A 23,312-nucleotide genomic window follows, 5' to 3' on the forward strand; every position below is an offset into this window, starting at 1 on the left:
GTTACCTTCCAGCGCTTGACTGTAACGGGCTGCAGAGTGTGGCTGCTACCTCAGTGCCCTTTGGGCTGCTGCTGGGAATGCAGGTTCTTGGGCTTCAGTCCAGGCCTACTGGATTAGACTCTCAGGGGACGGGGCCCAGAAAAGTGTGTGAATGAGTACTCCTGGCAGTGCACGGTGCCCGTTTGAGAATCACGGCTGGGATGTGTAATTCTCACAAACAAGGACGTTCTCCTCTACAACCTAGCACAGCTGTCAGAACAGCAGGTGGACTGCCCTCCAGTCACAGGCCTGTTCCGGGGCAGTCACTGATCCCAGCCATGTTCTTCCAGCACGCATATCCAATCCAGGGTGACGGCGTGCGTTAGATTGTTTTGTCTCTTATGTCTCTGTGAATCTGGATCAGTTCCTTAGGCTTTTCTTGGCGTTTAAGACCTTGACATTTTTGCAGATTACAGAATGGTTACCTTGCTGACTATCCCTCAATTTGGTTTTGTCGGATTTCCCCCGTGGTTCGATTCAGGCTGTGTGGCTTTTTCCTGGAACTCACTGATTCTATCCAGCAGCCTGCGGTTCCCATTTGTCCATCACTGCTTACGTTACCTTTTGTTATTGTTAAGGTGGTGTCTTCACTATAAAGTTATCTTTGACTCTTAATAGTGAATATTTTGAGGGGAAGTTCTTGAGAGTATGTAAGTATCATCTTCCTCATCAAACTTTCACTCGGCAGTGTTAGCATCTTTTGATTTTCTTGGCTAAATTATTGCTGTGATGATTGCCAAATTATGATTTTCAGTTTCTGTCATCCTTTCTGTATGACCAGTTAGTATCCTACTAGAAGCAGATATTTTCCCCTCCCCCGATTTATTCATTGATTTCTGTTTATCACTATGGACTCCCAGATTCTTGTTCATTTATATACATCTATTTTTGTTTCTGCGTTTCAATGTGTTGAAACCATGAATACACACCAGTGTCTCCAGTTCCAGTGCAACACAACAAGGTTTATTTTAGTGCTCTCCTTGTCCATATCCTTCTCAGATGATGAGAGACCTGCCCCCGTGATGTCAGCGTCTTTACCTGCCGGAATCCCCAAGGGTATAACTAGCCTCCCGTCTCTGCTACCATGGCGTCGCTAATCCGTGCCACCCAGGAGGGTGTAGACATGCCCCAGCCCTGCAGAGCGGCCTTCCATTTGAACTTAGTGGGAAGGATGGCTGTCTTCTTTCCTGCAGGTGGTTTTCTCTGGGTTAGAATGTTAAATTGTCAATATTTTCACCCAGGCTGGAGTCCAGTGGCGTGATCTCGGCTCATTGCAACCTCCGCCTCCCGGGTTCAAATGATTCTTCTGCCTCAGCCTCCTCAGTAACTGGGATTACAGACGCGTGCCACCACACCCAGCTAATTTTTTTGTATTTTTAGTAGAGACGGGGTTTCACCATGTTGGCCAGGCTGGTCTCAAACTCCTGACCTCAGGTGATCTGCCCACCTTGACCTCCCACGGTGTGTCTGTATCACTCTTGCCGCATTTTCTCTCTGTTCTCCTTGTGGTTCAACTCAGTCATCTGTTGGACCTTTTCACCACATGCTGTGTGTTATGTGGTTTTGTCTGCTTTTCAGTTTGTAAGCGTTAAAGAGAATCTAAGACAATCTATGGTATTGGGCTTGTGGTTTGAATTAAATGTTTACAGATGTTAAAATTTCTAATCATATTTAAATGACTGGAGAAATCTGATTTTTAAATTTCTAAACATTTAAAAAAATAAACTTGAATTTTTAGGACAGTTTTAGCTTTACAGAAAAATTGTGAAGGTAATAGTGAGCTCTTGGATCTCACATCCAGTTTCCATTTTATTAACATCTTCTGTTGGTGTGGTACATTTGTTATAATTAATGAATTAATACTACTTACTGGGTTTTTGGTTTTTTTTTTTTTTTTTTTTTTTTTTTTTTTTTGGAAGCTGAGTCTCACTCTGTCACCCAGGCTGGAGTGCAGTGGCATGATCTTGGCTCACTGCAACCTCCCCTTCTCTGTTTAAGCGATTCTCATGCCTCAGCCTCCTGAGTAGCTGGGATTATAGGCGCCCACCACCACGCCCAGCTAATTTTTATATTTTCAGTAGAGAGGGGGTTATACCATGATGGCCCAGCTGGCCTCTAACTCCTGACCTCAAGTGATCTGTCCACCTCGGCCTCCTCAAGAGCTGGGATTACAGGTGGGAACCCCCACACTCGGCCCTTGTTAACTAAAGCGCACACTTTGAATTACCTGGATTGCCTTAGTTTTTCCCTAATGTCCTCTTTCTGTTCTAATACCCCATCTAGATTATCGTATGACCTTGGGTCTTCTTGTCTTAGGCACCTCTTGGCTGTAACATTTTCTCAGACTTTGTTTTTAATAAGGAGTGCTAGTGAGGTATTTTGTAGACTCTCCCTCAATTGAGAGTTGCCTGATGTTTTTCTGGTGATTAGACTGGGCCGTGTGTTTTGGGGAGGAATGCACAGAGGTGAAGCATCAGGGGCACTTGCTGTCAGCGTGACTTGGCGCCATGGCCCTGACCATGGCCTCCTGGCTGAGGTCGTGCTGGCTGGGTCTTCACTGGAAAGCTGCCCTTCCTCTTTCCAGAAGGTCCCCATACATACCACAGGCTTTATGTTACTCTGTTGAGTAAGAATTGTCTGACTATTTAGAAGATTTAGTTTAAGGAAATTCAGTTGCTTGATATTAAAAAAGGATCAGTTGGAATTAAATAGTAATAAGAATTCACCAAATTCCTTTAGTCCATTAGAGACATAAGCAGCAGCTCTCACTGCATCTCCTTCTGGAAACAGCATTGTGGGGATACCTGGAGGTGAATGAACAAAGCCCTTCTGGGTTTCACGTGCAGCTATTTCAGATCTGGGAAGGTCTGTGTCTGTGGCTTCTCACAAAGGCTCTCTGCACGGCCTGCAGAGCCTCTTTCTAGATTGGCCTCTGTGGGCACTGGGGAAAGCTCCCTTCCTCCTGCTAGTCCCCTCCCTTCTGAGCCTGTGCTCAGGGGGCCTCTCCGAGAGCTTCATTCTGACCTGAGTGACTTTGGTAGAGCTCTTAGCAGACAAGGAAGTGAGTACGGAAATGTCTTGTATGAAGCCTCTGTGACTGTATCTCCCTGCACACAGCCCTGAGAGAGTGCAGGCCTTCCCCAGGAGCAGGAGGAGATGGAGTATTTTTATTTCTGCCAAAAGGCCCCACCCTGGCGAGAGTGGCTTCCTTTTATCTGGCCATCCGAGGGACAGCTTGTGCTAGCAGCAATTTCTGTCAGATGCTGAGGGGAAAAAACAACAGCTCTAAGAGCACATTACAAAAGAAAACCCTAACTCTAAAACCTCTTTCTCCCACTGTTCCTTTTGAAAACAGATGCTAATGGTATAATAGGAAGGCAAGTTCTCATGAAAATGTAGCTTCTCTTTAATCATTTGTGTTTAAGGTTGCCTTCTTCTCATTCCTGTCTAGTTCAGCTGGAGGTGACAGATATAACTTGGAAATGTGGAAAATGTGTAGGAAGAGAGAGGGCCCGGGGACGGGAATGTGCAGGACGGAGGTGCGTCTGATCTCGCCAGAACAGACGGAGGACAGGCCGGAGCCCCAGGGGCCATCAGTCCTGACACCTCACCTCACAGAGGCTGCCGGGCAAGGACAGTTGAAGTTGTTTTTAGTTGGGTCACAGAGGTTCTGAGATTTAGTAAGTTTTACTGTGAAGCTTGAATTGCTAACAAAATTAAATGCTGTTTTCTATAATTACATGTTGGAAGAAGAAATAGTAAATAGAATCAAGACAAGAATCAAGCTTTTTAGAAAAGAGTTCAGTTTTGCTTTATGAAAGTTGCGAAAGACAAGTAACTAAAAGGAAAGAAAAGTCAGCCTTTGTCAGAGACGAGGTGAACAGAAATGTCTCTTCCTAACCTTGCAGCTGGGGAGCCCTTACCCGCAGCGGGCTGCACGGGGAGCGTGCTGTGTGGAGTGAGAGAGCGGGTCCTGAGATGCTTCCCACTGGTCTTTGGAGGTCTTCATGTACACGTGACAGGTCACTGCTTTGCTACAGGGGAGCACACAGCATTTGAGGACATTCCACAGAGGATGTGTGAATTTCGAGCAGAAGGGATTTGGCGGTCAGTTATTTCTGGAGCAAGTGGAGGTCGTGGGTGCGTGCTCCTGGCAGCAGGTCTTAGAAGCCTGTTACCCTGCTAGGCACTTTCTTGCTTTCTAGGAGGCTTTTTTTAATGTGGCAAATATGTTTTAGCCAAATTCTGCCACCAACATGAGAATTTCTATAGTCCCAATTAATGTTATAAAGATAATAAAATTACTAAAACTATGCCTTATAATTTCATGAGAAACTTAAAGTATACTTGCACTGTGCTGCTGTACACAGGTGGTCTGCGTGTTGTCACACGCCCATGACGTGGCGTTCATATTTTATCATGGATATTGTCCTTGTTGATACTTGGAGGTTAGGAGTTATTAGGTAGCACTTCTGATTCTTGGAAAAGGAGTCATGCTTTGACCCTTGTTCTTTAGATTGAAGATCATATCCTTTGTTTTTCTTCCAGGATTTTCCTGATTTTTCTGACTTTGGTGTTTTGCAATTTTGCAAGATGGGTCTAGATTGGAATTTCTCTTTCTTTGTGCCAGTGCAGTTCGATCTTGTTGCTAGGACCTTGTTCCTTGCTCGTGATTCCCCCTTGCTTCTCTTTCTGTAGACATTTTAAACATAGTTCCTTTATGCTCTGTCTCTGGGGTGCTTCTCTGGCTGCTGTCTGACCCTGGTCGTTGTTCCTTCACCTTTTCACCCATGGTGGCTTCTTTCCTTCACTCTGTTGGAGACTTTGGGTCCTGAGCTTCTGCCCTGTGGGGCTCCGTCCATGGGCATTTGGTGAGAGTGTATCCTTCCTGAGTCAGGCTGCCAGATGAAGTACAGGATGCTAAGGTAAGCTTGAATGAGAGCAGCCACTCTTGTAGTGTCAGTACGTCCCGAGGTTTTAACTGGTGTCCTGTGTGATTTCCCAGCCCTGGCAGCCCTGTTCCTCAAAGGACTGCTTGCTGCTGCCCGGCCTCGGATTCCTGAGGAGCAGGAATCCTCCGTGCACAGCGAAACTGCTTTTTGCTGCTTAGGTTTTCAAAACTCAGCAGACTATTGCTAAAGGATTCCAGCAGAGGGAGTCAGGGAAGAGGTACAGGGTGGGGACTGGGCTGCTGAGGGCCTGGTGGTGGCCTTTCCTCACTGCGGCGGAGGCCCGAGCCTCGGCTGTGTTGTGTCTCCTGCAGACTTGTGTGTGTGTGACTGGAAGGGCGGGCGGAGCGAGTTCAGACAACACTGGGGTCTTGCAGTAAAGCGCATTAGAGACAGATAGTGGCAGCCGGGTGGGTGGGCTTCGAAGGTAGGAGTTTGCCGTTTGTGACAAATGGGCTTTGGTCTAAAGGCTTGAATTTGGGAACCTCAGGCATACTTCCTCATGGATCTTTTCCGGACCCTTATGTTTATTACTGATGCATGGATGAGCCCAGGAAGGGTGACTGAGGAGAGCACTTCCCAGGGCAGGGCGTGGCGCTGGGGAAGTCCGCCCAGCCTGTGTCTAGGCACGTTTCTGAAGTCTGTTTGGAGGGTTTGGAGCTTGTACATTGAAACAAAGCCATTATTCTAACTTTCATATGAAAAGAGTTCTGTCTTTTAAGATACTTTTTATTAGAGCCCAAATTCTTTTATAAGCAGAAATTCCTTTTTTAGGTTTCTAAAAAGCATACAAACAGTGGGAAGACAGAATTCTTCCCCAAATCAAGGTGGCTCGCCCACACCTATTTCAGTAGACCTTATTTTAGCGATTCACCTTTATCAAATGGTTCCAAAGCATTTCAGCCTGGTTTTAATAGAACACCAGCTCTTCGTTTTCAGACACAGTTTTCATAACATTTAATTAAATTCTGCAGTTGCAATGACAAGTACAACTGACATCGCTGCTGGGAAGCAGACCACTGACTCACCCACCTGGTGGGAGGGACAGGAGCTCCTGTGGGCCAGCGGACAGGTCCTGCCACTTGGCATGCTGTGTAGGCTGGCCTGTGAGTGGTCCAGTAGGGGTTGGTCAGGGGAGCTTTCAGCTCAAGGGAGGAGGAGCTGGTGAAGAGGACCAAACTCGCCAGAGTGCCAGGAGGCAGGCCAGACCATGTGGGCCCTGGGTGCCAGCAGAGGAACCGTAGAGGGGCCTCAGCATCTGTCAAGACTGCAGGAAGGTCAGGGATGGTGAAGGCTGGCCATGCCCAGGATACGGCAGTGATGAGCGGATCGTAGTTGAGCCTTGAGAGGGGCGTCAGGAGCCTGGTGGGAATGGGAGATCCCGTCTTCTGTGGCTTGTTGTTTTGTCTTATTTTTAAGGGCTAAGGCATTCTCTGTATTTATAGGAAAGAAGAGTAAGTGCTTGTGGAGAGAAAAGACGCAAGAGAGGAAGGGGACCATTGATGGAGCAGGGGTCCCAGAGGCAGGGGCCTCTCAGCCCATCAGAGATCCCAAGCAGGCATGCCCAGGCCGGGTCACTGCTTGCTTCATAGGACCTCAACCTAGTCTGCTGAGGGGAGGCTGCAGGGATGGGTGAGGGCTCTTTTCTCCCATGGGGAGGCACTCTGATGGATTGGCCGTGTGTGGCATGGAGGCACAGAACCTACATCCAGTGTGCTGCAAGGGTGGCTGAGAACGCCAGTTGACCTGTGCTGGGTGGTTGACGGGACCCAGTGACCATGTTGGCCATTGTCATTGGAGCATCTCATTCCTTGATTAAAATCCAGTGGTGCTTTTCACATCACAGGGCCGGTTCCAGACAGTAGATCACAGTCACTACGTTCCCATAGTGTGAAAGCAGCAGTGTGTGTGCCCAGCGTTGTAAGTGTGCATGCTTGAACATCCTGCATGTCACAGCCGATGAGTCTCTCTGGAACAGATTTCTCTTGGCGATGTCTTGACTGGTCTTTAAGGGGCATGGTCTCACAGCTGTGGAGCATGCATTGGGTCAGATCTCCACATAGTGGTTCTTGTCCCCATCAGTCCTCTCACCTGTGTAAAGGACCTGGCTGCCTTTTCCAGGCATCTGGAAAGCCTGGTCTTTCCCATCAGCTGCACCCTTGAATGAGGACTCCAGAAACAGAAACAGCATCAGGAGCGAGTTAGCGCGCCTAGCACGCCTCATTAGGGACAGAGGCAGGACATGGGCAGAAGCAGTGGCAGGTCGTGGCACTCTGGTTCCCAGATTCCTCTTTCCACCCAGCTGTGCCTGACGATGGAGGGGTGACTTTGAACTGAGCGAGGAGACGGCGGTTGGGGTCCAGTGGCCTTCATTACTGTTAGGAGGAAGCTCCAGCTGCCTCTTCTAGACTTCTCTCTCGTGTGTCTTTCCTTATCCCTGAACCCTGCTTCCAGTCTGAGTTTAGGGAGATCTGCTTGGAGGAAGGCTGCGCAGCTCCTTCTATGGCTGGATGGAGTCAGAGGCCCCAAGACCCGAGTCTAGGAACGGTCCAGCCCATTCATTTTTCTTCCTGGGGGTCTATAATTTTTGCTTTGCTTGACTTGGTGTAATTATAAGAGGTTCACAGCTGCTGTTTGGGATGCAGTCATCTTAGTCAGTTGTGCCCCAGAAGTTGCCAGTGTCCTGGGAGCTGCTGTGACTGAGGGAATCGCGTCTGTTCACTGGAACCCGTTCCTAGGGCCACTCTGAGCTCTCACCACCTCTGCCACAGCTCTTGTTTCTGGCTCCTCATGGTGGAGTCTCATGTTCTGCGTGGCACCTGCCGATCACTCTACGGTGTATTCCAGGCTGTTCAGCCTGCCAGCAGGAGCTCTGCCTTCCCTGTGCATCCTTCTGACCCCCATTTCACTGCACTCAGTGCCAGACACTGCACCAGGATGGAGACACCAGAGTTTCCACACCCTGGAGACTCGGCAGACCCATGCACAGAGAAAGCGATGGAGTCCCAGAGACCATGGGGACCCTTGAGAGGGTAGGCATGTGCAGGGGTCTGCTGTGTCTGGGGTCTCAAGACTCACACCTCACAGGTTGGGTATGAGTTTGCCAAGTAGAAAAAGAGTCTTGTAGGGTAGTTGAGGGAGAAGGAGGATGGCCGTGAAGGCTGGAGGCTGGAGGGCATGGCCAGCAGGGGCGCTGCCGGTGGCCTCGGGGCAAGCATAATGCCAAGGGAAAGGAGACAGAGCAGGTTGGGAGGGTGACGAGTGGGACGAGATCGCACAGGGCCCCGGGTAGACTGTGAGAATTTCTCTCCGTCCTGAGCGTGTGGGGTTGGGGTTAGGGCTGTGCTGCTGCCTGCAGGGCCCCTGGGGTGAACGCCAGGCACAGACTAAGACTTCGGGGCTTTTGTTAGGCTGTTCTTGTGTTGCTATAAAGAAATATCTGAGACTGGATAATTTATTTAAAAACGTTTTATTGGCTCACAGCTCTGCAGGCTGTACAGGAAGCATAGCAGCGTCTGCGTCTGAGGAGGCCTCAGGACGCTTGCAGTCATGGCAGACGGTGAAGGGGAAGCAGGTGCATCCTGCCATGGCAGGCAAGGGAATGGGGCGTTGGAATGTCACATATTTTCAAATGACCAGATCCTTGGCACTGGAGTGTCACATATTTTTAAATGATCAGGTCTTGTGTGAACTCAGAGTAAGAGCTCACTCGTCACCAGGGAAATGGCCCAAGCCATTCCTGAGGGATCCACCCCCAAGATCCAGACACTTCCCACCAGGCCCCACACTGGGGATTGCATCTCAGCATGAGATTTGGAGGGCACATTAAAACTCTCCTTTGACGAATAAGCTGGTGACATGGGGGCACAGGCTAATAAAGAAAGACCTCTTCACAGTAGAGTGGATTTTAGATTTTCATATGAATAGGAGGGTTTACGGTTTTTTGTTTGTTGGTCCTGTGACCTTGAAGCTTTTGACCAATCCTGTCATTTATCTGGCTAGTGTCCTGGAGGCTCTCAGACGCCTGTCTACACTCACAGGTGACACCCAGCGCTAGGGCACTGGTGCCTCAGGAATCCAGGTTTTCATCTAAAACAGCATTTCCATCAGGCACAGTGGCTCACGCTTGTAATCCCACCACTGTGGGAGGCTGAGGTGGGCAGATCACTTGAGGTCAGGAGTTGGAGGTCAGCCTGGCCAACATGGAGAAACGCTGTCTCTATTAAAAATACAAAAATTAGCCGGGCATGGTGCTGAGCACCTGTAATCCCATCTGCCTGGGAGGCTGAGGCATGAGAATTGCTTGAACCCGGGAGGCGGAGGTTGCAGTGATCTGGGATCGCCACAGCACTCCAGCCTGGGCAACAGAGTAAGACTCCATCTCAGAAAAACTAAACTAAAAATAAATAAATAAGTAAGTAAGTAAAGCAGCATTTTCAGAGGGGCACGTGTACCTGGAGTCGGAGCAACATTTACGAAACACATTTTTCATTGGCCACCCTCCTCCATTCTGTGCTGGAATTGACCCTGCGTATGTTCGTGAAAACACTGGATGTGTGCAGGACAGGTTGCTGGGTCCTTCAAGTCACGTTTTACACATTGTATCAGGTCACTTTTTATTCCTGTACAGCCTTCCTTGGATTAGACAAACTGTGATTTGGTTTCTACTTTACCAATTCAGTCTCTTTTCAGTTGAAGGAGGCCAGATGCTGTTAAGATACTGTGCTCCCTCCATGAAGCTGATCGTGTCCAAGATAGTTGCTAGGACAACAGAATCTTCTGTTTTCTCTCCTGCTATTTTTATTTCTTTTACTATCTCAAGTTGTTTTCATTTTCAGTATTGAGTTCTCCCTTATCATTTTTTAAAAGACATGTTTTTAATAACTTGAATATGTTAATACTGTATGTTCTTGCCTTTATGAAATTGACCTTAGTAAGGACAAACTTGCAATAAACAGAAAAGCGGTAGAGTCAGTTTACCTACACAGACCAGAGACGGAAGGCCAGACGTGATTGCTTTAAATTCTTCATGACATTCAGGCCTTACTTAGAACTCAGCTTGCTATCAGCTGTGTTAAAATAGAAATTTTCAGTGTGGAAGTTACTTAATTGGGTTTGAGAGTAAGTGCCTGATACCATCAGCGTGCCCTCTGCTTTGTGCCCCGCCGCGTGCGCTATGGAAATGAATCATTGATACTCAGCATTCATCTCTCTGCCCCAGTTATTTACATCTCTGTGTGTGGAAAATTGTCAGCATGTATCACTTGAAGATGATGATGAGCATGAAAGGTGCTCTTTGCCAGGTCCCTTGGTTTGTGTGCGATTGCCGCGGGCTTGTGGTACCCGCCTGCCTGCTGATGGGAAGTGATTAGATGATGTCTTATGTGCAGTCTGGAAAACTAAGGGCCCGGACTTTACTGTGTGTTGACATATTATCTTGTTTACTTTAGAATTTGTAGAAAGCATACCATTTTCAGGTTCAAAACAGGTGCTTAGGTTAGGTTTTCCATGATTCACAGCTAATAGGAGCTAAGGACGAGTGAGAAATTTGAACTACTGTTGATGTTTATTTATTGCAACAAACATGACAACTAAATACGTATGTATTTGCAGTGAGCCGTAGCTCATGTCTTACAGGCAGAACACACATTTTCAAAATAAAAAGATGGTTTTCGAAAGTTGACTGATAAAAGATTTTTTGAAAATTGCTGCCAATTTTGTTATAGTTGATTTGTGTTCTGCAGTAAGGGAAATTAAGGGAAACTGTATGTCAGAGAAGTGTCTTTAATATCTGTAATGTTCATCTTTAAAATTAATGAAAAACCCTAAGCAGAATTCATTAGCTTTTATATGTAATGATGGAAAATAGGAGTTGGAAACTGGAATTTCCAAATCACCCCAGAACCGTGCAGTAGTTTGAAGGTCCTTAATGCATCTGGAGAGAGGGGAGCCAGTCATGCCCAGTATAACCCATTTCCCACCCCCGCAGAGGGAAGCCAACTCAGTAGACAGTCCTTCACTCGATCCTTTGTTTGTTTAATTTACATATTTACAGTAATTCAATAAAGGATTTGTTGCTGGAATATACATGTGTTTATTTATAAGTATGTATAATTATCACTATATATTTACAAAAATACATATGCATGTACACACACACACACACACACACACACACAGAGGTCCTTCATGGAAACTCTTAACTGGAAAACTGAGCATCCTTGAATGTTCCTGAGGTGACTACTGGGATACAAACCTCCCCCGAGAGCAGTGCTTTGAGTTACATACAAAAAGGTCTGCAGAAAGATTGGAGTCATCTTTATCAGGGTAGTGTGGATCGTGGACAATAACCTAATGGACACCCAAGAAATCTCATAACTGAGAACTTGAGCAACATACCTTTACTATATGCTGATTGACAGATAGATGAAAAATTGGAGGGAATGAGGAGAATTCAGTGAAACCTAATATAGGTAGTATATGATTGAGGAAAGAGCTTATTGTGTTATTTTTAAGAGTTAGCACACTAAAAGTCACAATTTAATTCAACTGATACTTACATGGGTAGTGGGAAAAAGATCCTGGTCTTCTAATTAAAAGGTCTGGGCTGCACTTTCAGCCTGCCATCAGCTAGCCGCGTGACCTTGGGCAGGGCAAGTCTCTGAACACCCTGTCTCTTTTGAAATAGAGACAGTGCCTACCTTCACCTCATGCTGTCAGGGTCACATGAAATAATACTAGTCAAAGGGCTTGTACTTAGAGGCTGCCCACTAATATCAATAAGTGTATCAGTGATCGCACTGGACATCACTTTTGATAAGTGCCAAAGGAAAAGTCAGAGGAGGAAGGGAGGTCTGAGAAGGAAGGGGTGTTATTTCATGGCAGGATTCTAGGAGGCAGAGGTGGCTCAGTACAGCATTTCAAGAAGAGTGAGTGGTGAAGGTATTCAATAGAGAAAGCCATGGTCCTGGCCAGGAATAGCCAGTCAGCTGCTGCACTCAAGGAACGTCCGCCTGGAGACCTTTGTGATGTGCCTGGGCAGGGAGAGGCTTGTTCAGGAGGTTTCTTTGGCTTTATCCTGAATGGCATTTCCCTGAGGATCTATCTGCTATCATGTTAACCACACTCACTAAATCAGTTATTTTTCGACCTCCTTTTTACAAAGCAGCATTCGATATTTTTTTTATGTAGTATTTCTTTCATTACTGTAGTTTTCTGGTAAGTAACTGCAAAGAGCAGTAGGTTGGGCTGTTAGCTGTTAGACGCTATCTCTGCAAAAACTGAATGACACAGAGAAGTTTGTCTGTAAAAATGAACGATTCAGTGACATCTGTTGGATAGGAACTTTCTTAGAGGGAGGTGCGGTGCCCTCTCTGGCTGAGCTATCTGCTCTTTCTTATCTTGCATTTCAACCATGTGTAATTGCAGGTGAGATTCACTTTTACATTTTTTCCTGGCGTCTTTTAGACTGGTTATGCTGTGATTCTATCTTACTTCCTTTGTGGACATACGAGCTACCCCTCTTTATTTCATTTCTGATGATTGCTGCAGGGTTTCACCATGGGCATCTCTACCTTCTCACAGTCAGCCCACACACTGTCAAGCATTTAACCACCTCACACACAGTGCAGGTGTCCGGCCTGAGGCCGCAGCTGTCCCTGCCCTGTGTGTTCAGTGTGCTCTTATTCTCATACACTTTCACGGAAATCACACGGGACTGTTGTGATTTTGGCTTTAAACAGTAAGTTATCTTTTACAGAAATGGAAACAGAATTGTTTAGTCTTTTATCCTTCCCCCTGGCATTTCTGATGTGCTTCATTCCTGTGTGTGGATGTGGGTTTCCATCTGACATCACCTTTCTCCTGTGCAAAGAACTTCCTTTAGCAGTTGTTACAGAACAGGTCTGGGAGCAATGAATTCCATTAGCTGTTGCTTTTCTGAAAATATATTTTTCAACTGCATTTTGTTGGGTATTTTCACTTGATATAGAATTCTAGGTTGACAGATTTCCCCTTCAACACATAAAAGATATTCCATTGCTTCTTGGCTTGCATAGTTTCTGATGAGAAATCTGCAGTTCTTCTTAGCTTTGGTTCTTGTGCCTGCTCTACCTTCAAGCTCACTTATCTTTTCTTCTGTGGGTGTATGATATGCTGTTAATTGCATTTTGTTGGTTTAGGTCTTCCAAGAAGCAGAAGCCAAGAGATTAGATGTTGAAGAAGTCTATTGGAAGAAAACACCTTTGAAGGATCAGGGAGAGGACGCCTGAGATGGCGGGAGAGGCTCTGCTCTTCCTTGCTGGTCTGTGACAGGAAACAGGAAGAAAGCAGAAAGATTTGGCCAGGCTGATAAGTGTCAGAGAGCCAGAGATGCCTGTCAGGGCGCCCCAAGTCCACAGGAACAGCTGGCACCAGAAGCTCCTCTGCCCCCCGTCACTGACCGGGCGTGTTCTGTGAGGTGCGTGGCCGTGGTGTGAACAGGCAGCAGATCCTGAGGGTCAGCAGATGCAGGGCCGGGACAGCACATTTTCCTCTTGCAGCAGGAGCTCTGCAGGGCACGTTTTCATGGCCACCATGCATCTCCACTGGAATTGTTTCAGGACTCCCGGTTTTTAGCTTTAGAAATTCTGTTTGGTGCTTTTTATGTTTTCCAATTCTCTCCTTGTTATGTTTCTCATTTAATTCTTTGAGCATACAGAACATTTTTATAACAGCTGTTGTAATGTCTTTGTTTCCTAATGCATCATCTTTGTCAGTTCTGAGTTGACTTGATAGTCTCCCCTTGTTATGGGTTCCAGTTTCCTCTTTCATGTGCCTAGAGACCTCTCATTGCTTGCCAGGCTTTGCAGATTTTACATTTCTAGTGACAGAGCTTGCTCTGTTCCTTTGAACTGTGTTAGAACTTTCTTCTGACAGCAGTTAAGGTACTTGCAAGTCAGTGTAAACTTTTTGAGGCTTGATGTTTCAGCTTTCTCATGAACCTAGAGTGGCCTTTCTTTAGGACGGGCTTAGCCCAGTACTGAGGCATGGCCATGGGGTCCCTGTTGAATGCTGCGTGTGTGCAGCAAGAGGCCCCTCTGCTCTGGCCAGTGGGACCTTGCTGACTCTCAGCCCTACGTGAGCTCTGGGAGTCATCTGCCTGCAACTCCCTGGAAATTGTTCTTTCCCTGATGTCGACTTTGTCCAACCTCACGGAGTTTTACCCCGTGCACACACTGATTGGTTCTCAGCCAGAGACCACGTGGGTCCCCTGTACAGATTTCCGGTGCTCTTTTCTGCCTAGGCCCCACCCCTTTAGTGCTTTATCCCCTAAAATCTAGACACTGTGTCCTGCCCAGAGTCAGATGCAACCACCAGGCTCCATTTCTCCAGTTTCTAAATGCGTCTGGCTGAGAGGCGAGTACAGACCCAGCTACTGCTGCCTGGCAGGAAGCTGTGGACCGTTCCTTGGCCTGGTGCCGTTCACATGGTCAGGCCCTAGCAGTCTAACTGATCACCTGGAGCTGTGTGGTTCACATTGACTGAAGTCCAGAGTGCGTCTGGGGAGGCGTTTTTCCGTGTCAGGCGTCTTTAAGACCACAGGGCTGAAGTCTGTGCTCGCTGCTCCGCGGAGGCCGAGCTCTGTGCGTCCCGTGCGTTTGCTCCCTCCTTCCTCCTCCCAGAAGTCTGCCTCTTCCTAACAATCCTCACTCTGTCCGCACCCGAAGCCTCTGTCCATGTTGGTCATGTGGGATTTCTCCATCCTTTTCGCCTTCCATCACCTCTAGTCTTCAACTTTGGGCCTCTCCCACATTCCAGCTTGTTTCTAGGTTTTATGGAGCCAAGGAAGAGCAGGAGCCAGCAGCTTTCAGAGAGATGCCTTTGTTCACCTGTCTGAAAGCAGTTAGGACACAGTGTTTCACGAGGAGAAGGACCTTCCTCCAGGAGAGTGAGTGGCTACGTGTGCAGGTGTGTGTGGATGGATGGATGTATTTTTTTCCTTGGCTGATTTCTGTCCGAACAGCTGGCATTTGAAGCACTGATGTGGGGCATCTCTAGATTGTGCGCCCGAGAGAAGCGCCCGGCAGAAGCCCCCGCGTGCGACCTCGGCCTCATGGCACAGATCCCAGGTTGGCGGTAGCATTTACAAGTGGGCACCTTTTTCTAGACTCAGTGGCGTGGCTTCGGGTAAAAGAACAACACGTTTCTGTTGCCTCTGCAACCCCACCTGCAGCTGGACCCCCCTCTGTGCGCGCTGTTGCCCGGCACGGGACCTGGCACCTGTGGGCACTTAGGAAGCAACTGTGGGCTAAGTGAACTCGGACCACGTCGTGGACTCAGCTTTACTATCCTGTCATTACCTTTCTTTCTTGGGCCAGTGATCAGCAAAGGTTTCCTTTAAAGAGCTGGAGAGTAAAGAGCCCCGCCCTGCAGGCCACGCAGTCTCCCTCACAGCCACTCAGCTCTGCGCTGTGTGTGTGAACACACGGGCCAGGCTGTGCCAGTGAAGCCCCATTTACAGAAGCAGTCAGCAGCCAGATTTGAACTGTGGGCTATAGTTTGCTGACCTGTGCACGAGGCAATAAAAGGCCAAGAGCCTGGTAGAAATTCGTGACGAGAAACCAAGGCCCTGAATCCGCCCCTGAAGGTTGAGCAGCAGCATAGTCGTCTGGACCAGCGTCTCAGCATTGTCAAATTAAACCCGTTCTGATGGCTGCGTCAGCGTCTATTGCTCTGTTTATTGTTTTTCCTTAAGCAAGCAGTTCCATTTCTAGAAATTTATCTTAAGCACGTAAATCTAGAAGGGGGCACATGGTGTTATTTATGATGAGAAGACTGGGAATGGACACAGCTGTAGGCTGGAAGAGGCAGAGCCTGACGTACAGTGTGGCCCAGGGGTTAGAAGCAGACTTGGGAGCCAGGGGACACGGCTCCAGTTCTAGCTCTGTGAACATACTGGCCGTGTGCCACCCTCAGCAAGTTAATCTCTCTCTCTTCGTAGGAAAAAAGAAAAGAAAGAAAAAGGAAATCCTTGCACATGCTGTAAAATCAATAGGTACATCAGAGTATACAGATGAGAGTAATGCTCCTTCTTTGTTCTCCCGCTGCCCAGGGCCCCTCCCTCAGGCAGCCCCGTTCAGGTTTCCTTGTATGTAGCTTTCAGGTTGGTGCTGGAGAGGGTTGCGGCACCCACCTGGCTGTGTGTGCCATTCATCCTGTTAACTGTGAGGGTCAGGAAATTCATTATGTTAGTTTACATTAAGCGTGGACTTCTGACACACAGATTTGCACACAGATATCTGGGGAAATCGGGAGTGGGTTTGATGAGAATGTCTGATCCTGTCTCTTCTTCAGTCTTTCCTGTATGTGAGTCAGGATACATGGGTGGGAACAAGTCCCGTTCTGAGGTTTTCCAGGAGAAGAAAGTGCAGATCCACATCCCCAAGCAGGCTGGACGCAGTGCGCACACACACACCCCTGCCCCATGTGTCATTCTGTATTTGCTAATGCAAATGTGCACACCCTCTTCAGCCTGGGATGGAAGCCCCCCAACCCCATCCTCCGAGTCTGGGATCCATCAGTGGGGAGCTGTCATTTCCAGCCCAGGCCCGTAACCAGCAACTCTCAGGGAAAGGAACTCAGTTTCTAAACTGGGTCAGCCCAGGTTGCCGGGGTGACTGGGCAGGGAGCCTCCCAGTGCGCTGTCTGAAATCCCTTCCTGGCGCCAAGCCTTGCCCTGGAACTCTCCGGATGGGCCACCAGGGACTGATGCCCGCCAGGGTCGTGGGTGGAGTAGCTGCCGGGACCTGGGACCTGGAAGAGGACTGGGTATGTTTGGCTTTGCAATTTACTGAGGTTTTTCCCCTTTCTTTAGTAAACTTGCTTTTTGATTTCTAATGGAAAATGGAATGCAGGGAAAGAGCCTCCTGAAAGTGTCAAGCTGATCAAAGCACTGTGAACCTAGGGAGTCCAAAATGTCTTGAATTCAGAGATCCAGTGAGGGAAATACATTTGCCTCGTTATAGTAGAGGGGATTGCAGAGGAGGAGCCTTGGAGGGGTTTGAACCTTTTTCTGTTAGGCGCTCTTTCTTCTTTGGCTTTTTAAGGATTTTTGGTTTGCTCACCCGTTATACAGTCAGCAGAAGCCCCGACTTCTGACAGGAGGAACATGATTTTCTTTTCATTTTGAAGTGGGTGTACGGCCCACACCTGAGTATTTCACCATATGGCCTTTCCATTTCAGCCTTCGTATGCACAGCCATGCACACAGGTGCCACACACACGGGTGCCATGCACCAGGCACCGTGAATGAGCAGATCCAGGAAAGCTTGGCTAGGGAGGAAGGTCCGGCGAGGCCGCCGCAGTGAGGCCACCCTGAGAGAGAATGGGCTTTGCCGCTTTCCTCTGAGGCCTTAGCATGTGCTTTTTCTCCTGTGATGAGGGAGCGCTGGGCTCTGAGGGTTGAAGTCTTACTTTAAATGAGCAGATACAGACATTAAGTGTAATGGAAACTAAGGGGATGCTTTTGCGTGTTCCCAGTGTGAGATGCTTCAGATGACTGCATGGGTCTCTGTTGGCCTAAAACACTGAAAAGAGACCCCCTGGATCGGAGAGCCCCTCCTGGGTATCAAAGGCCAGTTACCTGCTGCCCGAGAAGTCCAGAGACGCACTTTGCGAGACAATTAATAGCCACGGCTGGACTTTGCAGGTTTGGTATTCCGCTAGCTCATGTTCTCTGCTCTGCTCTGATGTAAAATTCGATTTGCAAAGAGGAAAACGGAGCCAGACTGTCCCAAACCCAGCCCTTCTTCTGTAAATACTGCGGTGAATGGACCTGCATGGCTGGTCCTGTGTTTGAGTAAAACTGGAAATGACAACTTGAGTTGAAAAACCCTGGGAGAGCTGAGCCGGCGTCTTCAGAGAGGTGCCTACCGGCCGCGTGCGGGCTTGCGGCAGTGTCGGCTCAACGGAAAAACTTTGAGGGAATCTTTTGTTCAGGTGTAAACCGTCTGTTCTTTGGACGTCACTCTGCAGTTGGTCCTTCAGGTGAAAAACGAATTTCTGGCAGGAACCACCTCTGAGATCCAGAACCGACTCCAGTGCTCCTGTGTGCCGGCGGCTCAGCTGTGTGGAGTGCGGTTCCGCAGGGCATCCTGGCCGCACTGCGCCTGAGGGGCCTTGCCGCTTTCATCAGCAGCGCTCTGGCCTGCCCCTCCCTCCGAGATTTTGTTCCTGGAGGTGACCCGTCCTCTCCTGCATTCTTGGCCTTTTCCCTGCACAGCTTTCTAATTCCTGTTTACAGACATGCCCTGGTATCTCCCGTCATAAAATGCAGACACCCGACAGGAGTTGCCAGCTGCCACTTACTGGCGGCTTACGGCAGCATGCATGCATCCTCCTCAGGTTCTGGAGGCAGAGGTTCTAAAATCAGGGTGTGGGCAGAGCTGGTTCCTTCTGGGGCTCACGGGAGATCCAGGGCCTTTACCTTTCCAGCTTCTAGAGGCCACCCCGTTCCTGAGCTCCTGGCCCACATCACTGTGGCCATCACCTCCCTGTCCCATCTCCTTCTCTGGTCTCTGAGGACTCTAGTGATGGCCTGTGGCCATGAGGGTATCCCAGATGATCTCCCAGTCCCCTGCTGCAGGGGCGCTTTTGCCAGGTGAGACCATGTGTTCACAGGTTCCAGGCGCTGGGCATCTTGAGATAGAGATCTCCACCTCTTCTTGATGCGGAGACCCCACCTGCCAGCCCCCTGCACATGCACAGACCTGCAGGCACAGATGCACGTGTCCTTACCTGGCCTGTGAAAGCAGCCCAGGCTCTGTGTCCCTTTCCTCAGCTGCTGACTGCTTCTCCCGCTAACCTGGTCTCCTCCCACAGCTCCTCGTGTCCTGGTGCAAGGCCAGTGGCTACCTGGTCACCATGACACAAGGCCCCGTGTGTCATGCGTGGTCACGCCCAGCTCCTGTGGCCTGCGTGCCTCACTCCTCAGTCCCTCTGCAGCCTCGGCCACGAGGTGCTGCTCTTCAGCCTCTGCTTCTCCGTCCCCCTGGATGCTCGGCTCATGGGGCACTGCTTCCCACAGTTACTGGGTGGTGGCTGCACAGCCCCGTCTTCTAAGCCACAGACCCAGTTTTCCAGCTGCCCACAGGCCATTTCTACGGGGCAGTCTGCCGTGTGGCCCACACCCTGCACCCATTCCATAAGCAGACCCAACACTTGCCTTCCCTGGGGACTGCCAGCTCCTCCTTTCTAACACCCAGGCCTTCCTGACCCCATCAGGCCCTTTGAGGCCAGCCCAGGTGCCCATCCCTGCTCCCCAGTCCAGGAACAGCACCTGCAGCCCGTCTGACAGAGGCCACACCTTATGCCAAAAGTCTTGTCAGAACCTCGAAGCTCCTGCAGTGTGCCTGCCACCTGTAGTCACCTGCAGTTCGGGCAGCAGTGTTGGGAGATCCTCTGACCCTGGAGGGTCTCTCTTGACACCTCCGTGGACTCTGCCGGACCAGCTGCCCGCGCGTCCTGCGGGGATCCCACAATATCAAGCCCCCCGGGCTGTCTCGGCGTCACTGGCTGAATGACCTGTGCTTTCATCTTAATCTCTTTTCAGATTTTAAACTCCTGAAGGAGGTGGGCTTTTCTTTTTTCTTCTGTGTCCCAGAATTCTGGTACCTAAACAAAACTGTCTGTCTCCACACTGTGTCCTGGGCCAGAAAGCTGGAGTCTGTGCCACCCCACCCCCTGCCTTTCGATGAGGATTTCATGTAGTTAGGATGTCTGTCCCCTCCAAATCTCATGTAGAAATGGGATCCCCCGTTGGAGGTGGGGCCTGGCGGGAGGTATCTGGGTCACGGGAGTGGATTCCTCCTGAATGGCTTAGTGCCCTCCTCGAGGTAGTGAGTGTGTTCTAGAGCTGACGCGAGACCTGCTCATTTTAAAGTCTGTGGCAGCACCCGCCCCCCAGCCCTCCTCGAGCTCTTGCCTCCACTCCCGCCGTGTGGAGTGCCTGCCCCCGCTTTGCCTTCCGCTATGATGAGAAGCTTCCCGAGGCCTCCCCAGAAGCAGGTGCTGGCGCCATGCTTCCCACACAGCCTGCAGAACCGAAAGCCGGTCAGACCTGTTTTCTCTCTGCATCACCCAGCTGCAGGCATGTCTCTATAGCAGCGCAGGAACGGACTAACACCGCCCCAGCCCTTCCACTTCCTGGGCCACTCGGAGCTGCCCACCCAGGAGAGGAGAGGCCTCCGGGGAGGATGGAGGCTGGCTCCTGGGCCTCGGAGATCCTTGGAGCTCTGCCTGTCCTGTGTCTGAGACAGCTGGTCTTGGGGGGACCTCCCTGCTGTTCCTTAGGATGTGTTGTGTGTGTGTCTGTCACTGTGTGAGCGCCGTGGCACAGGCCAGGCACATTTCAGTGACTTGTGGTCCAGGCAGCCGTGGCGGTGTGGCTGGCTGTGAATGCATGCTGCTGATTAGGATAAAGGAAAAGCTGATTCTTTTAGAAGTGATTTTAGTACCTGCTCTGAATGGCAGAATTGGGAAGGTGTGTGTGTGTGTGCATATATTGGCTGTGTCTGCACGTGTATGTGTGTATACATACTGGCTGTGTGTGTGTGTGTATATATACACATACTGGCTGTGTGCCCATGCTGATTTGAAAATATGAAAAACTGATTGTTTTTTTACCTGCTGCCGCCAGGCAACACACACCATGCTGGGCGCTTTCCTCGCAGCCCCGCGCCAGGCAGCCCTGTGGGAGCATCAATCCTCCCTCTGCCCTAGCCACCCCATGCTGGCCGCTACCCTCACAAACAGGTGTGTGTGTGCTGGCAAGGACTCTTGTTGCCCCCCAGGTCCCCGTGTGCCCTGGGAGGTTGGCCTCTGTGGACCACCACCTGGGCCCCTGACTTCCCAGACGGAGGGAGAAGTGGGGCTGTGGCACCCTCCCTGCGGCTCCCTGACTGCCAAGCCCAGCCTCTCGGGCAGCGCCCCCTCTTCTGGCCTCTGTGGTCATTTCCTCCTGTTGCTCCTGGAGCCTTTCAGTGGCTCCTGCTAGGGTCAGTCCTGCGGTGCTTCCCCCTCCTTTGCCGGTTTTCCTGAACCCTGCCCACGTCTACTTAAAAGGCATGGGTTAAATTCACTTTCCTACTGCGCCAAGGGTTCCTTCCAGCCAGTGGCCCGGCCACCACAGGCCCTCTTCAGAGGGGATTTCACCCGGGGGTGTTTCAGATGGTGAACCGAGGTTCCTGGGCCCCAGCCCCACCCCTGTGTCTGCATGGCTGTCGCCCTCAGGACCTCACCTGAGTGCCACGCATTGCTCTGTCCCCCTCCTGTGGCACTTGTCACCCTCCTGACATTAATGAGAGCACTCAGGTGGTTCTTTTCCGTTTGTAGCTCCCAGCCCTAGGACAGGAGCTCCTGGCAGGCAGGGCTAGGTCGTGGTTTGTGTAACTCTGTGGCATCCCTGCACTTACAGCAGAGACCGGCCATAGATCAGGTGCTCACCAGCACGTTGAGTGAACTCATGAACCGCAGGCATCTGCCGGGTAAACAGTGAACTGTGGGCTGGGAAAACATTCATTCACTTTAAACAGAGTGCTCCAATGCCTTTTCCCCCACAGCTGCCAGGCCGCAAGTACAGCCCTGGGTACAACGCCGACGTGGGAGACAAGTGGATCTGGCTGAAGTGAACGGCGCCGTCCTCTCCAGCTGCATCGGCCAGACTCTCCTGGACATCATAGAGCATTAAGATTGGGGGAGGGTAACCGTGCAGACCGGCATGGTGGGGGAGTGGCCGCACAGAAGCAGTCCGTCCTGTAGTTTAGGTAATGGCGTTGGGAAGCCGCTTCTCTCCAGGTGTTCGGGACCCTCTAGCTTTGTTTTAGACTGACCCATCGTTCTCACTGGAAAACAGTGGTCCGCTGCGCAAGGCCGGCTCTGGGCGGCCCCTGTGGTTCCAGGCCGCTCTGTGTCACGCACGCTGTGTACATTGTTTTTCTTCAGACTTCCAGAAATAAAAGTGTTTCCATGGGACTTTCCCCGTCGTATGTCTTTGTGTGCACGGGCACTCAAAGCTGCGTACACGCCCGTACCCGCTGCCCCGTGTCCTTCCTGTTCAGCTTGCTGTGCGGTGGTTTCATTGAGACTTACATTGTATTGAAGAGTTTTTCTGAAGGCTTACTGTATTTGATTTAGTTATGCGCTACATTAGAGTAAAGAAAAGAAAGTAAAGAAGAGATAGCAAAAAGAGAAAGAAAATTACCGTAGGTTTACAGAACAGTGGTGTTTTAAAGAGACGTTGAAAGAGGTTCACGTGGTGGCCGACCTCAGCGAGTCTCATAACCGCTTCCTCTGAAGGGAGATTTGTGCTTAGAATGTTAATGGCATAAAATGCAAAAGCAAAATAATATTCTCTCTTCATTACCCAGAAAATCAAGTTGCCAGTCAAACATGAGACATGAGAAAGAAAATCACTTTTCTTTATTCACCTCTGTTGAAGCCTAGAAAACCCAAACCAGCTGAGTGTGGCTCCCATCATCCTTCAGGACCGAAGCCGTCAGCTCTGAGTCCTACTGAACTGAGTTTTCCACTGCAAAGCTCTGCCGTGTCCAACGTGGTAGTTCCTAGCCACACATGGCTATTTAAATTTAAATGAGCTAAAATGTAATACAGTTTAAAATTTGGTTCGTCATTGCACTGGCCATAGTTCAAGTGCTCTGCGGCCGCAGTGGGTGGGCAGTAGTTTCGGTGATGGTGCGGAGGAGGGCGCTTTCCTCACCGCGGAAGCTCTAGTGGCCTTGCTGCTGCGGAGCCTGCGGAGAAGATGCACACCCGCCTTGTTTCCCTTCCCCCCTCCCTCCCTCCTTCCCTCCTTCTTCCCTCCCTCCTTCTCTCCTCCTTCCCTCCCTCCTTCTCCCCTCCTTCCCTCCTTCCTTCCCTCCTTCCCTCCCTCCTCCCCTCCTTCCCTCCCTCCCTCCCTCCCTTCCTTCCTCCCTTCCTTCCTTCCTTCCTTCCTTCCCTCCCTCCTTCCCTCCTTCCTCCCTCCCTCCTTCTCTCCTCCCTCCCTCCCTTCCTTCCTTCCTTCCTTCCGTCTGTCCTTGTTTTCCTCCCTGGCTCCTTAAGAATTGAAAATAAAGTTTCCCAGCAGTTTTTGAGTTGAAGTCCAGATTTAAGTGGCTGAAGTTTTGCATTTCACCAAGAAACCAACGGCTTTCATCATTAAGTGAAAGTGCAGCTGGGCATGGGGCCAGTCATGGGGCGTCTTTTGCTCTAAGCACCTCACAAACCCATTAAGGAGGAGAGGAAGGCAAAAGAAAAACATCTGTAATTATCTTAGCTGTTCCTAAT

The 23,312-nt window shown here is 49.8% G+C and overlaps 1 protein-coding gene across 1 annotated transcript in view; it reads left to right on the top strand.

The window, feature by feature from the left end:
- NDUFA10 (NADH:ubiquinone oxidoreductase subunit A10) overlaps positions 1 to 22,265 on the top strand; it is a 59,444-nt gene extending 37,179 nt beyond the window's left edge. The window contains exon 10 of the mRNA XM_017518417.2: positions 21,587 to 22,265. Coding sequence (XP_017373906.1) covers positions 21,587 to 21,655 — 69 coding nt within the window. The 3' untranslated portion in view covers positions 21,656 to 22,265. The remainder of the gene's footprint in view (positions 1 to 21,586) is intronic.
- Positions 22,266 to 23,312: the final 1,047 nt, after the last annotated feature.

The sequence above is a fragment of the Cebus imitator genome, unplaced genomic scaffold, assembly GCF_001604975.1.
Source record: "Cebus imitator isolate Cc_AM_T3 unplaced genomic scaffold, Cebus_imitator-1.0 Scaffold680, whole genome shotgun sequence".
In the NCBI taxonomy this organism is placed as follows: Eukaryota; Metazoa; Chordata; class Mammalia; order Primates; family Cebidae; genus Cebus; species Cebus imitator.